General features: G+C 42.4%; 1 protein-coding gene across 1 annotated transcript in view; it reads right to left on the bottom strand.

Moving 5' to 3' along the window:
- The window catches only part of tenm3 (teneurin transmembrane protein 3), a 97,440-nt gene that overhangs the window by 49,027 nt on the left and 35,036 nt on the right, over positions 1-13,377 (bottom strand). Inside the window, exons 16-17 of the mRNA XM_034529321.1 lie at positions 11,283-11,426; positions 438-509 (exon numbers count right to left, since the gene is read on the bottom strand). Of these exons, the coding sequence (XP_034385212.1) occupies positions 438-509; positions 11,283-11,426 (216 nt within the window). The remainder of the gene's footprint in view (positions 1-437; positions 510-11,282; positions 11,427-13,377) is intronic.

The raw sequence follows: 13,377 nt of genomic DNA, 5'->3' as shown, positions 1-13,377 counted from the left end.
TCTTCCCGCTCCCTCCTTAAATGTTTCCCTTCTCCTCTGTTGGTTTGGTTGGAAGAGGCACTCTGGCCAGATCCTCCTGGCAAGACCTATGGCTCCGGCTGACTCTCACAACCGACTCATTTATACTTTGCCACATGAATAATTGCAATTACATGCAAAAATGGGCAAATTGCATTCAGCTGCAAACCTTTATGGACGCGTTTGCGCTGTGAGAAAGCAGTTGGTGTAGTTTAGCAGCCCCAATCCATTCTCTGTGAATTCACCCCTCAGCATTCATATAGTTTGGAAGTTGCAAGGGAGCAACTAGCACAAGATATTTTTTCTCGGTGCCATGACATTCCTGTGGCTCACACTTAAACCACGACCGCCTTGCAATGTCATAATTAACACAAACATGCAGCGTCAAACAAGTCAATCATACTTTAATCTGTATTTACCCATGATGCTGCTGATGACCGGGGGCTGCTGGGATATGAATATGTTCTCACCATTGCCCTTGTACAGTATACCTGGTGGAGAGAAGACATCAATATGAGTTAGAGAGAGCACAGAGAGGCAGCACAGAGAAAATGCAGCCAGACCAATTATACTTTGCAATGACGTCTGTTTTGTGATTGAAAGTTCGGGTTACGTTGGAGTTGAGATTTTATTAACACAGCTGTCATTCCAAAATGCACTGAAATATGACATATATCCTGTCCTTTTATTACAACTCTGTTATTGGGATTGTCAATGATGTGATAGTATATTCACTTGTTCATTCGACTATATGGCACACTTGAAAGTGAGGGTGTTGTTATGAGGTTGGTGGCTGTGCCTTAACCTAAAGCACTTTTATACTGAGTTCATGTTCATGACAGTCAAGTTTGACTTGAAGTTACTGCTGGATTCACTTTTGACATTATAAATGGTAAAAAGATGAAAAAAAAGAAGTGCAATTCGAGGAACATCAGTATTTGTGCTCATTTCATGAAACATTATGGATTATTGGGGCAACTGGGGGTAGAGCAGGGTCATTCTTCAATCAGAGGATCAGCGGTTCGATCCCCGGCTCCGCTAGTCCATGTCAATGTGTCGTTGGGCAAGACACTTCACCCCAAATGTCTCCTGCAGGTTGTTTGTGCTGTGTGTGAATGAGTATGAATAAGATAGATCTGATTGGCAGGTGGCACCTTGCATGGTTGCCCCTGTCATCAGTGTGTGAATGGGTGACATGTAGTGTGAACAAGCTTTGAGTGGTCAGAAGACTAGAAAACAACAGTAGGCTAGAGTCCATTTATACAGAAAGAGAAAAGCTAATATGAGAGCAGGCCCCTGGAAACAATGGAACAATGCAGCTATATGCATTGACAAACAATGACAAACATTTCTTAAGATGTAAAGCAACATTAACGACATATTATCTTTTTTATTTAGATCACAACCACTTAGTTCCTACACTAAATAATATAAATAGCAGGGGATGCAGCAACACAATGAACTTGTAACCGGTGTGTTGTCAGAGGGGAAACAGCCTGAATGCAATACTAATACTACTTCCAAGGTGTTTATCGGCCAATTGAGACTCTGCTAATATCTGCTGTTAGAAAACAATGCACTTTTCCTTAATACTACTTATCCATGTTGCTACACCTGTTCAAGGTGGGAATGTTGTGCTATTATTCCGCCTGGTTGTTCTGGATGGGTGAGACGGAGGCAGACAGTGGGACAGAGTTGTTCCACGGCTGAACCGGCAGCACAGGCAGCCACAGCGCCGAAGTCTTGTTTGTGCGACGAGAGATTTTTTAAAACGCTAGCAGCAGTTAGCAGCTAACCTAGAGCATCAGAGAATGGCAGCTAATTAGAGATAACAAGGTCCAGGAGCTCCTCAGCCTCTCAGCAGAGGACCTCAACACCCAGTTCACCAGCCCTTATTGATGAAAGTCGCTGCCCGTATGCTGCTGCACGTCATTCGCCACGACGCTGTTGCGCTAAAACTTTTTTGTTCCTGTGATGCTGGGGTGCTATCTAGTGTAGTCCTGGCAACGGGGACGCTGGCGAAACTTAACGCCGCTCCGTCTAGGACTGTTTTTATTTGTTTTTTTTCCTACCTTTTTAACAATTTAACATTCATTTAAATTATTTTTAATTTTATTTAACAGTGTAGCCATTCTTCTGACTTAATTATTCTGCAAATCTTGGATTATTTTTTATTTTGTGATTGCCGTTGGCTCCTGCTCTCCACCACTGCGATCTGGTCAACTGGCGTTGACGGTCTCTTGCTGGCTAGCCGACGGTCTCTCTCTTGCTGGCTAGCCGACGGTCTCTTGCTGGCTAGCCGACGGTCTCTTGCTGGCTAGCCGATGGTCTCTTGCTGGCCGGCAGCTACCAATGAGCGAGCCGGCCGACTCCCTGCTCCGTGCTGTTGCTCTGAGGCTGGTCGCCTCTCAGCGGTCCTGGTGCTCCGGTGGTCCGGTCCGTGGTTGCCGATTGCATCCTCCCCGGCTGGCATGGTTCTGCAGTGTTCCACCTCGCAGCTCCTCGGGCTCAACGGCTTCTCTGCTCCTCCGTTCGTCTCGGCCATTGGGGCGCTCGGACTCCTTCGTCGGCCCCGTTGCATCCACAGAGCCTCCCGCGGAGGGTTTGTTTGCTCCTGGCCTGATCGCATCAGTGCAGCTCGTCATCACAACAACAGACTCCAAGAGCGAGATGGTGGCACGAAATTAGGAACTGTTACAGCTCCCCCAGCACCCTCTACTCTTCCTGCTGACTCCACTCCCCAAAACCGGACTGGTACACCTTTTATTACCTCCAAGATGTCGTCCTTTTATGCAGTTCTTTGGTACCCCTATTTTAGTTTGTCTGTTCTGCTTTATTTTGTATTTGTAGTTTTCTATTTCTCTATTGTGTACACTGCCCATATGGCATTGTCTCCTTTGCCTCATGTATTTTCTGAAATGTTTACTTGTATTGATGTTATGTTTTTACCTTGATTCTATGTAGAGCACTTTGTAAACCCTGTTTTTAAAGGTGCTATATAAATAAATGCATTATTATTATTATTATCTACAAGGAGGAGTACGAGGGGTGGGTTCGCTGACTGGTGAGGAGGTTTATGTGAATTAGTTGTGAGAGGAAGAACAGAGGAAAAGAGAGGGGTGCACTCGTTCTTCAAAGTGAGACATCAAAGAGGAACCTCCTGTGGTGAACTGAATTATTAAAGCTCTGCTGCCATCTTGGAAAACCAGCCCACATTACGCTCCATCCGTCCGTCTACCAGCTCTACATTCTACTCTTTATATGGATGCATACCATACACCCTACGATTTACAAGTCCTTCAAACCCAGCAGGACACATCGCTATCGGCGCTTAAATCCCATATCAGTCGGTTCCCTTCCCGTCAGGCTCCCTCTACATCCCTCTCCTTCTATTTCCCTCTATCCTCCTCTACCTCTTTCATCTCTCCCTCCATTGGTAGATGTTGATTGATCAACAGAGGCCAAGCCAGCAGGGTTCCTCCCATGCTGTGCTGTGGTCTACTCACAGGCAACCAACTATTTGCCTGACTGGTGTGTGTGTGAGGGAGGGTACGAAAGAGAGAGATAATGAGAGAGAGAATGAGAGAGAGGGCGAGAGAATGAGAGAGAGGGAGAGAGAGAGGGTGAGTAAAGCTCCCTAGAAAGAGAGAGGAACATCAAATTGTCCTGCTGTGTTAAAAGAGGGCAGTGAGGCTTTTTCACAAGGCTTTCTAGATACGTGTGTCTGTGTGTGTGTGTGTGTGTGTCTCTGCGTGTGTCTCTGTGTGTGTGTGCGTGTGTGTGTCTGCGTGTGTCTGTGTGTGTGTGTGTGTGTGTGTGTGTGTGTGTAAATGAGCACATTTGACATTTATCTCAAAACATTCAATCTCAAAACCTTAATTCATACATTCTTACCACACAGGGCTGGCACACTGATCTAACAACCCAACGCCAGCAAGGTCACAATGATTTGGCTCAGAACTTTGGTGAAAGCGTCACTTGAACACACGATGTTCATAATCCAAATAATTCAAAACAAAGTTTGGAGGAGTAATTGGTTTGTCTGACTGCTCTCCGTCACTGAATGCTCCTGCTGCTGATTCAAGCAGTCTGAGCAGCTGCTGATACACTCCTGTGCTGCAAGAGCTTCAGGTGTGGTCAGCCATACAGAGCCTGACACCGCGAAGTGTTAACGAACACACAGATACACTCGTGCACACACATCGTTATGATAATAACTACAGTGGATGGCTGGATGGGTAAATAGGTCTTCAGTCATACACACTGACTGCCAGACAACACACACACACATAGAATAAAAAAGGGTTGAAGGCAGTTAAATACTAACTGACACACATGCACGTATAATGCATGACTGTAGGTTGTCGGCACTGGAAATCAATATGAGCCAATCAGTGGAATTGGGGGCACATGTAGTTCAGGTCTGAAAACCATTTCTTCCTCATTCCCGACCAGTGAATGGCTTTTATCTTCAAATGCTTAATCTGAAATGAATTTGAAAGAAAAGTCTGTTCTGGGTATTTCGTTTATCACCTATTTGGAAAAAAATTATATTTGATGGAAATCTCTGATTTTCTGTTGACCGTGAGGGAATGGTTTCATAATGAAAGCGTATTCTGGAGACCATCACAGAGAAGAGAACCAGAAGGTCAATTCCACTCAACCTTCATTCAGAGTAGCAGAAGCAACCAGCTCCTGAAAGCTTCAGGAGGACTGTTGTTGTTTTTAATGAACCATCCACTGTTTATTCATTCATTGTATGCGACAACTACTTACACTGTTATTGTCTGCATAATGTTTACTTTGTTGTACAACAGTACATCTGCTCTTTTTGTATTTATGATTTTACTTCTGATTAGGGTGGCACATTGTAAATACTTTCCTTAATCGATCGCTGGTAACATTGACGATCAATTAATCAATTCATTGAAATAAAAATAAAAACATTACACTTTTCCTTTTTAAATTACACTCATGTTCTCTGGAGCAAAGCACACAGCACCCTGACTGTGGCTTAGCTGCTTACTGTCTGAATAATAGAGGGCAGCGCTTCACAGGCAGCTTACACACTTACACTCCCTCTGCACACACACCGGTATATGAACACATAGACAAACATGGACCTGCACACATTCACAAGTACACACAGAAAACACCCTCACTAGCATGCACAAGGAAGCAGCCCCTTTGCCCCCAAAACCCATCTACACAGACACACACACACACATGTGCACGCGCACACACGCACACTTACACATACTCTGTTTCTCTTTCATCCAGTCATATCTGAGTTGTTCAGCAGTGCTCACTACTCAGTGCTTACAGATCACACATGACCAGAGCCCTATTTCTCGTACGTGGCTCAACTAAGTCGATCAAATGTCTTATTAGCCAGCTTAAATTAACACGATGATTGACATCAGGCTATCCCGGTTTCTCAAAGGCTGACCCGCCCTCAAACCATCTCGTTAATTCGAGCCAGACGTCAGTTCACAGGATAGTTGCGCGTGTCCGTCTGACTTCAAAAGGGGGAAGCATCGATCACAGAAAACATGATTTACTAACAGCACAAAGGCAAATAAACTCAAAGGAAGAGACTCTTTTTTCTCCGCTGACGAGCAGGAGATGATCATGAACAAATATGAGGAATTCTAGACCATAATAATGGCACAATCTAATCAATTCATTCACTTCACTCGCGCTGGAGAGGGGGCGTGGCTTATCTCCATGGAAACATTTATAACTTCCGCCATCCGCAATGGAAGAAATAACCACTATTTCTGCTTTATACTTGTTGTGGACATCCCACAAACGTCGGAACATCAAACGCCCTTGTGTTTGGGTTCATAACATTAATATCATATATATATATATTTATACATAACATCAACTGTAGGCTCACACAGCACACAGCTCGGTGACTTTCACTGACTACGTCTAGATAAGTGGATGAAAATCCTCTTTATTCACAAATCACATCCATTCGTCTGTCTTTGACTTTCATGGAATCTACTCGTAACACTTTTGGTGTGAACGCAGCATCAGTGTTGGGAAAATGTATCGGCTCATTGACATACATCATCCAATGAGATCTAAAATAACTCTCAACTCTTTCAGAACAAGTAGATAATATATATGTGCATATTCATGTATGTGGAGATGACCATATAGAACTTTTATTGCATTTACACAGACATGGTCAGGGAACGTAATGAACACATCAATGGGGCGACTGTGGGTCCGTCTTTCAATCAGGGGGTTGGTGGTTCAATCCCCGCCCTAGTCAATGTGTCCTTGAGCAAGACACTTAACCCGGAATTGTTCCCTGTAGCTGTTCTACGGTGTATGAATGTAACATGATTGTAAGTCGCTTTGGTTAAAAGCGTCAGCTAAATGACATGTAATGTAATGTAATGAGTTTCACCAAAACCACGGCATACAGCTGCTTTCCTGATGTTCTGCATCGCTGACACTGTACAACAATGTACCACACTGTACAACAATGTACCACAATGTACCACAATGTACCACAATGTACCACACTGTACAACAAGGCTCTGCAGACAGTCTGTGAGACAGTCATTGCTGCGGTGTGTAGTGTTCAATGTAGGCTCGAGAAGGTCTTTAATAAATGATTCCTTGTGGGCAGAATGGATAGCGCTCGTATAGGAAGTCATCATCACGTGATAACGGATCTTGGCGATCTCGAAGAACTCTCTCCCTATAAAACATTAATCTAACTAATATCGCTCCTTCATCAATGCCATTTTTTTCAGGGGGAGTGGCTAGTTTATCCAGCTAGGCTCAAATTTTGTATGTTTTGCTCCATGATTTTTCCAAACTTGCTTCGAGGAACCGAAAACCCTGACTTGTAATCTCATCCGGAAAATGATCCCGCTAACCATGTTAGCCAGGTACGAGAAATAGGGCCCTGGTGTGTGTCCGTCTGTGTGTGTGTTTGTGTGTGGACAAGCCTTTGCACACCAATCCAGTGTCTCTTTTCCTCTGTTCTTCTCTCTAACGGACAATTCATTAGTTCATGTTGTTCAATAAGAATCAGCACTCTCTTTGATTTGATACAGCTATATGAAGAAGAACAAAGTAAAAATAAAAATGTAGTATTGTAAAAAAAACAAAAACTATTTATACTGTTTGTCTGCAATGTTCTGGTTCATCACTTCCATGTAGGATGTCATTACATCCTCCATGTGAAGTTGACACAGGTCCATTTACTAAATTGAGTTTTATAATTCTTGCATTTGGACGGCACTACAACATGGTGAACTCACTATCTAGTCTATTGAGTAGTGAGTGATCTCAGACACAGACCTCTATGGCTGCTAGAGACAGAGAGGAATTAGTGTTGATTGATGCCTCTATGCACGATACTTAATACCGTGCACGGTTTTAACTATCCAGAAAAAGGAGGGGCCTTTGGGGGCTTTCACAAGTCATATTCTGTTTGCCTGTATCCAAGTGAAATTGTACTTTTGGTTAATTTCTGTTTAGCATAAACATAAAAAAAAGAATTGCCAAGTGGCCTGTACAAAAGAGCAAATGTATCTTTTTTGTCTCGAGAACTTCTATGCAGGGTATCTCAGATTTTAAATATTGCTGTTGAAGTTTTTTCACTTTCACCTTTTTGTATCCATTATTTACCAGATGCTTTATGTTCTTTTCAGCACTGCGCAGGCCGTCTGCATTTTGGTTAACTTTATGCAAATGAGCCTTTGCAAAGTTCCGCCCCTTGAACACAAACCATCCAATCAGACGCTGCTTTTGCTATTTAAAGATTGTAAATCCCTACCCAGCTTTACAAGAACAATGTTGTTTCTCAATTTCAATGTCTTGTCTTTTTGGCCAGGTGATGTGGTCACTTCTATACTGTGATCTGTACGCTTTAACTTCTATCTTTATCTTTTTAACCTGTTTTCAACGCTGAATCAGTTTGACATCATGAATCTATCTTATAGTGTATGCCTGTCTGTCTGCTTCTCTCTGAAATCCCTTTTTTATTTTGAGATGTTTCTTCAGAGAGAGCAGTGAAAGTGACGGAGTAGCATAGAAGGGTCACATTTGAAGCGCACCAGAGTTGGCTTGGAAACGGTTCTAGACCAGCTCTCACGTGTTGTGGTCCACGCCACAGTATGAATTCAAAGGACTAAATGAATGGTTCAGTAAACAAAAGCAAATCAATAAAAAGAGAAAAAAAGCAGCTTCGGCATCATCTTCATCTGCATATTAATATGAAAATACAACTTTAATTTGACCAGAGTACATTCAGTAAATAGGAAAGTAGCTGATCTTCCCTATCAATTCAAGAAAACACAGAACAAGGAACAATGAAATCGCAGCCCAACGTCAACCCTCGACACAGGCATGATATTTCCAAATCTAACTCCTCATCCCATGCACATCATTAGTGGGGCTACAAGACAGACTACAAAGAAAGCCCAGCAGCAGTGTTTGATGCCCCCTCCCTCTCTCTCAAACGCACACAAAGACAAGATTTTTCTCATCCATGTGGTGTCTTTTCGTCTCAAAAGGACACACACATTGTGCGTTGCAAGTATTGTCCCTTCAAGACACAAAATCACACCCACAGAGACTAGTACGCATATAGACAGGAAATCACAAATCACACCTGCATTTTAAATGCACACACTCAGACAGACACACACACACACACACACACACTAAATCGGGTGACAAGGTGTTGAAAGCCCAAGAGGACTGCAGGGAGAGAGAGAGAGATGAATAGCAATGTGATGGATGAGGTGACAGATAGAGGACAGCAAGGAAGGGAAGAAGATGAGGAGGAGGAGGGCGCTTCATGAAGTCAAAGTGCCTTTAAAACAGCTACATTAATTTTTCTAAAAATGTATCTTTCTTCCATTGAACAGTTCTAGAAAGGTGGGCTGTCTGGAGGAAATTAGTCTCTCTTCAGATAAAGGCGATCAATGTGCCTGTAGGCATTTCTGTAAACAGCACAGGAGTGACAGTGATGTATCCTTCACAAACCAGCTGATTATAACACACATTAAGAAACAGAGAACTGAAACAAGGAAAGCTCTGGAGTCACACTGTGCTGTCTGCTCTACATTCATATGGAAATTAGTGAAGCCGACCTGGTGTGGGGCCTTTATTGTAGCACAATAGTTTGGACATGTCTGTGGAGAGTTGCCTAACTATCTCAATCGGTGTGTGCGTAATCAGATCTGAATCTCTGAATGCGTGCTGACATTTGTGAATGTGTACAGGAAACTGCAAATGTGTATTTAGAAGCTGTGTGTGTTTGAAAGTGTATTGAGATTTGTTCATGTGGAAAGAAAAACTGTAAATGCGTACAAAGAAATTACCAGCTGAAAAGCCAAAGTATTTTGCTCCTGGAAATACAGACAACTCAGGCACGCCTCTCAATTGACCCTTCACTAAGTCCCGCCCTTCAAACCTCAGCCTGGCCAATCATAGACTCTGGAGAAATGATTTCAGGTTCTCTTCATCTTCAGGCTGGCTTAGTGGATTTGAAGCTTGTCGTGGTTAAACAGTGTCATAGTGGAACTCGTTACCCGGAGAGGTTGAAAGAGATATATACGTTTGTAGAATCGTATGTTTCTATGTAAAAACTGTGAGCTAACATGAGCAGTTGGCCAGCACATCATTCTCTAGTGTTAGCACTATGCTACGCTACCTACTGAAGGGATACTGAATGTAAACACATGCTGCTTTTGATTTTTAATTCTTAAAAAGCAAAAATTCATAATTTTGAGATTAGCACTTTAAGATAAGGGATATCATTTTTTTTAAACAATAATAACACTGACATTGAGTGTTTCAGAGTCCTGCTTATTTAACTAGTCAAACTAATCAGTGAGAGGTTTGAGTGACAAAGGAAAAGTTGTTAGTTATTTAGTTATTAGCTGGACATTACCACCATCATTAACTCTGAAATGACAGCATGTTGGAGAAGTGTCAAGAATCCAGAAATCTTGTTTTCCCACTCAAACAATGTAACCTGATGTTGCATATATAAATATAGTAATAATGATAAAGGAAATTAAAATAATAATAAAGGAAGATAACATGACAATACACAAAAACAAGCAGCCAATGAGAAGAGAGTTGACCGAGGAGGAGACTAGGAGGAGGGACTGTTGACGGTCTGAACTGACTGTATGAGAAAGCCAAATTGTGTGTGTGTGAGAACGAAAGGGAGAGAGATGAAAGGCTGGCAAAATACCACCGGGCAGCTGGAACAAATCCAAGGACCTCTCTCACACGCACGCACGCACGCACGCACGCACGCACGCACGCACGCACGCACGCACGCACGCACGCACGCACGCACGCACGCACGCACACCACTAAAATTAGCGTTGTCCCTTTCTTCCTCATATAACTAATGATGTGGAGAGAGGGAGAGAGAATGAGGAAGAGAATGAGGAAGGATATATTTTGTATTTTGAGATTCATATTTAAAACTCTTCACCTCAGCTGTCACATATCAAACTTAGTTTTAGCAGAAATGTTTGATGCAGTATTGTGTTTAATCATCTTGTGTGTATAGCCCTTTTGTCCACAGGGACCAGGAACTTTCTGAAGGACTCATTGCGTTCGACTGCAGGGACGAGGCTCTAAATAAACGTCTGGGGACATTTTACCTCCAAATGCCCTGGCCGGGGGGAGGTGCTGTCTGAAGTACAAGAACCTTCAGGGTGGGGTTTGCAGGGATGACTGTTCATTCATCAAACACACAGCGGTGTACCACTTCATTCAGAAAACAAGTACCCTGGTATCATGTAGGACCATTTTAGAGCAAGCATATAGTTACAGTATATTACCTTAAAAGTAAAGTTAAGCTTTGCGTTCACTTTCTGACTCATTTAAAGAGTGACAGAGTGAAAGAGAGCGGTACAAGAGAGACAGATAGACAGAGCTGTGAATTAAAGCTATTTCCTAATTGTTTCATGGCAGTTTTGTTCTAAAGGTCAAATAAAAAATAAAACACTCAACAGAAGATTTCCTGTGGAGACAGACGCTAGTCTGCATTTCATTAATTTTCATACTGGATGGTCACACAGAAATACAGGCCACCAGCAGGCCTCCTCAATCTCAAGGTATTTAGACTGCCATGGAAACAATTGGCTGAAGTAACATTTTAGTTCCTAAAAAACTAGTGATTATGTGAAACTTATGTGAGCAGGGACTCACGATAGTGCGATAGTGCAGGCTATGGTTCTGTTGTGTTATGTTATGGCACCTACCGTTTTGTACGTCCAGGATGTGATGTTTATCCAGTGTCCATCCTCCCATGTTGGAAGCATCCAACTCGTAGCCTTGCAAAATGGCCGTTCTCTTCTCCCAGAGGATGAGGTCCAGGCAGGACTCGTATTCAAACCCCACCGACACTATAAGACACACAAAGCGCAAGGCCAGTTACTCCCCTCTGTCCTTCGACTATCCTGTTCAAACCAAATGGGAAAGTTGCTGTGATTCAGGTTTGAAAACACGGTGAAACAGAGTTAACCTCCATTTGTCTGCTTTTGAAACATCCACTGACACTGCATCAATGTAGACCTTCATTATCTGGTCCAACACACACAACACTGTAGGATGGGACACGCACACACACACACACACACACACACACACACACACACACACACACACACACACACACACACACACACACACACACACACGCGGGCAGCCACAAGAGATGTGTGTGCATTCAATTCAGAAGAAACAAAGATTTTTAGGGGGAGGAGCTAAGGAAAGCTAAAAGTGGTGATGTCTCATCAGAGGGAGGAAAAGAAAGAGAAGCAAATGTGCCACACAAAATGTGGCTTACAGAAATGATACAACTATATTCTACAGTAATTCAGTCATTTTGAGGTGATAGTACAGTAATAACAATAATGCATTGAGTCACCTAAATATACTTTCCAAAGCAGATAAGATAGTCAAAAAATAACAGTGAAAAGAAAATAACAACAATGATAATAACAAGGACAAAAAAAACAGTAATGAAATATCTAAACAGATTTTTTTTTTTTTATCATAAAAAACACATTAGGAAGCACGAGGAAAAGTGAAGCAACACATGTCTGGCACAGACCCCAAGAGAGAGCATTACAACATGTAGAACCTTTTAGCTGTGACAGGTGCTTGGTACCTAACATTAAAGCTTCGGTTTGTAACATCAAGGATAAACTTATATTTTTTTAATGATCCAACTGAAAAACATAGCCCAGTGTTGCTAACTCTTTTCCAATGAAAGTCACTATATCTAGGCATCCCTCCAAAGCCCCTTCCCCCAAATTAACACAATGAACGTAAACAACTAGTCAACAACTCAGAAATAATTTGGTGCAGCACATTGAGTGCATGGACATAATATGCAAACCGAGGTGGACAGACAGATAGGCCTTACTTATTACAGTCCTGCAATTGCCACAGCTACTTCTTGTCAGAGAACTGGATTTATTGATTGCTGTTGGGATTTAAAGAGAATTTCTTGAAGATTACCAACCCTAGCTTTATTGGGTAATTATGAGGCAATATGAAAGAAAGAAAAAGAAATGTACATTTTTATTGATCCCAGTTGGTAAATTCTTCTCTGCATTGTACCCATCCTTAGTTATTAAGGAGCAGTGGGCTGCAGGGAGCAACTGGGGGTTCAGTGTCTTGCTCAAGGACACTTCAACATGAACTATGGGGAGAGAGGGGATCGAACCGGGGACCTTGTGGTTACGGGAAGACCACTCTCCCCGTGAGCTACAGCTGACCCCTAATATTAGCAAATACCCAATGAACAAATAGTGAGCTGATGGAGGGGCAAAGAGGAAGGGCTGATGTGTTCTGGTCTAAAATCTGTTTAAAGATAATATTCTTCCAATGAATTCAACCTCTGTAACAACTTGGTTTTAACAGTTGCCAGACCAAATATTATTGTGGTTAAGCTTCCTTATTATACATTATGAGCACCAATTTCACAAGTGTTACAAAACATAGCAGTAAATCATCTTTATGGTCAACCCATTAAGCCAGGCTACCATAAGTAATAACTCAGCGAGGAGTACGCATTCTGGACTTGTCCCTCATAAAGGTGTCACAGGGGTTAGCATACCCATTATGTGCAAGCCATTTCCCGGTTAAAGCCTTTTTGAACTGTAATTGTGCAGCTTTATGTGTGTTCAGGAGAAGTCCGCACTACAGGAAACTTCTTCCTCTCCACAGGAAGTGTGTGCAGTACTTTGTTATACTTTGACAGTGAGTGCAGATTAGGAGTTATTTTGTGTTGAATGGGTGCAATTTATCTGTTAAATACATTTTCTCTCCATCTGTGACATTTTCTCC

The sequence above is a fragment of the Cyclopterus lumpus genome, chromosome 1 (genome assembly GCF_009769545.1).
Source record: "Cyclopterus lumpus isolate fCycLum1 chromosome 1, fCycLum1.pri, whole genome shotgun sequence".
In the NCBI taxonomy this organism is placed as follows: domain Eukaryota; kingdom Metazoa; phylum Chordata; class Actinopteri; order Perciformes; family Cyclopteridae; genus Cyclopterus; species Cyclopterus lumpus.
Note: the sequence above shows the minus strand (reverse complement) of the source record. Positions and strands in the feature narration are given on the sequence as shown.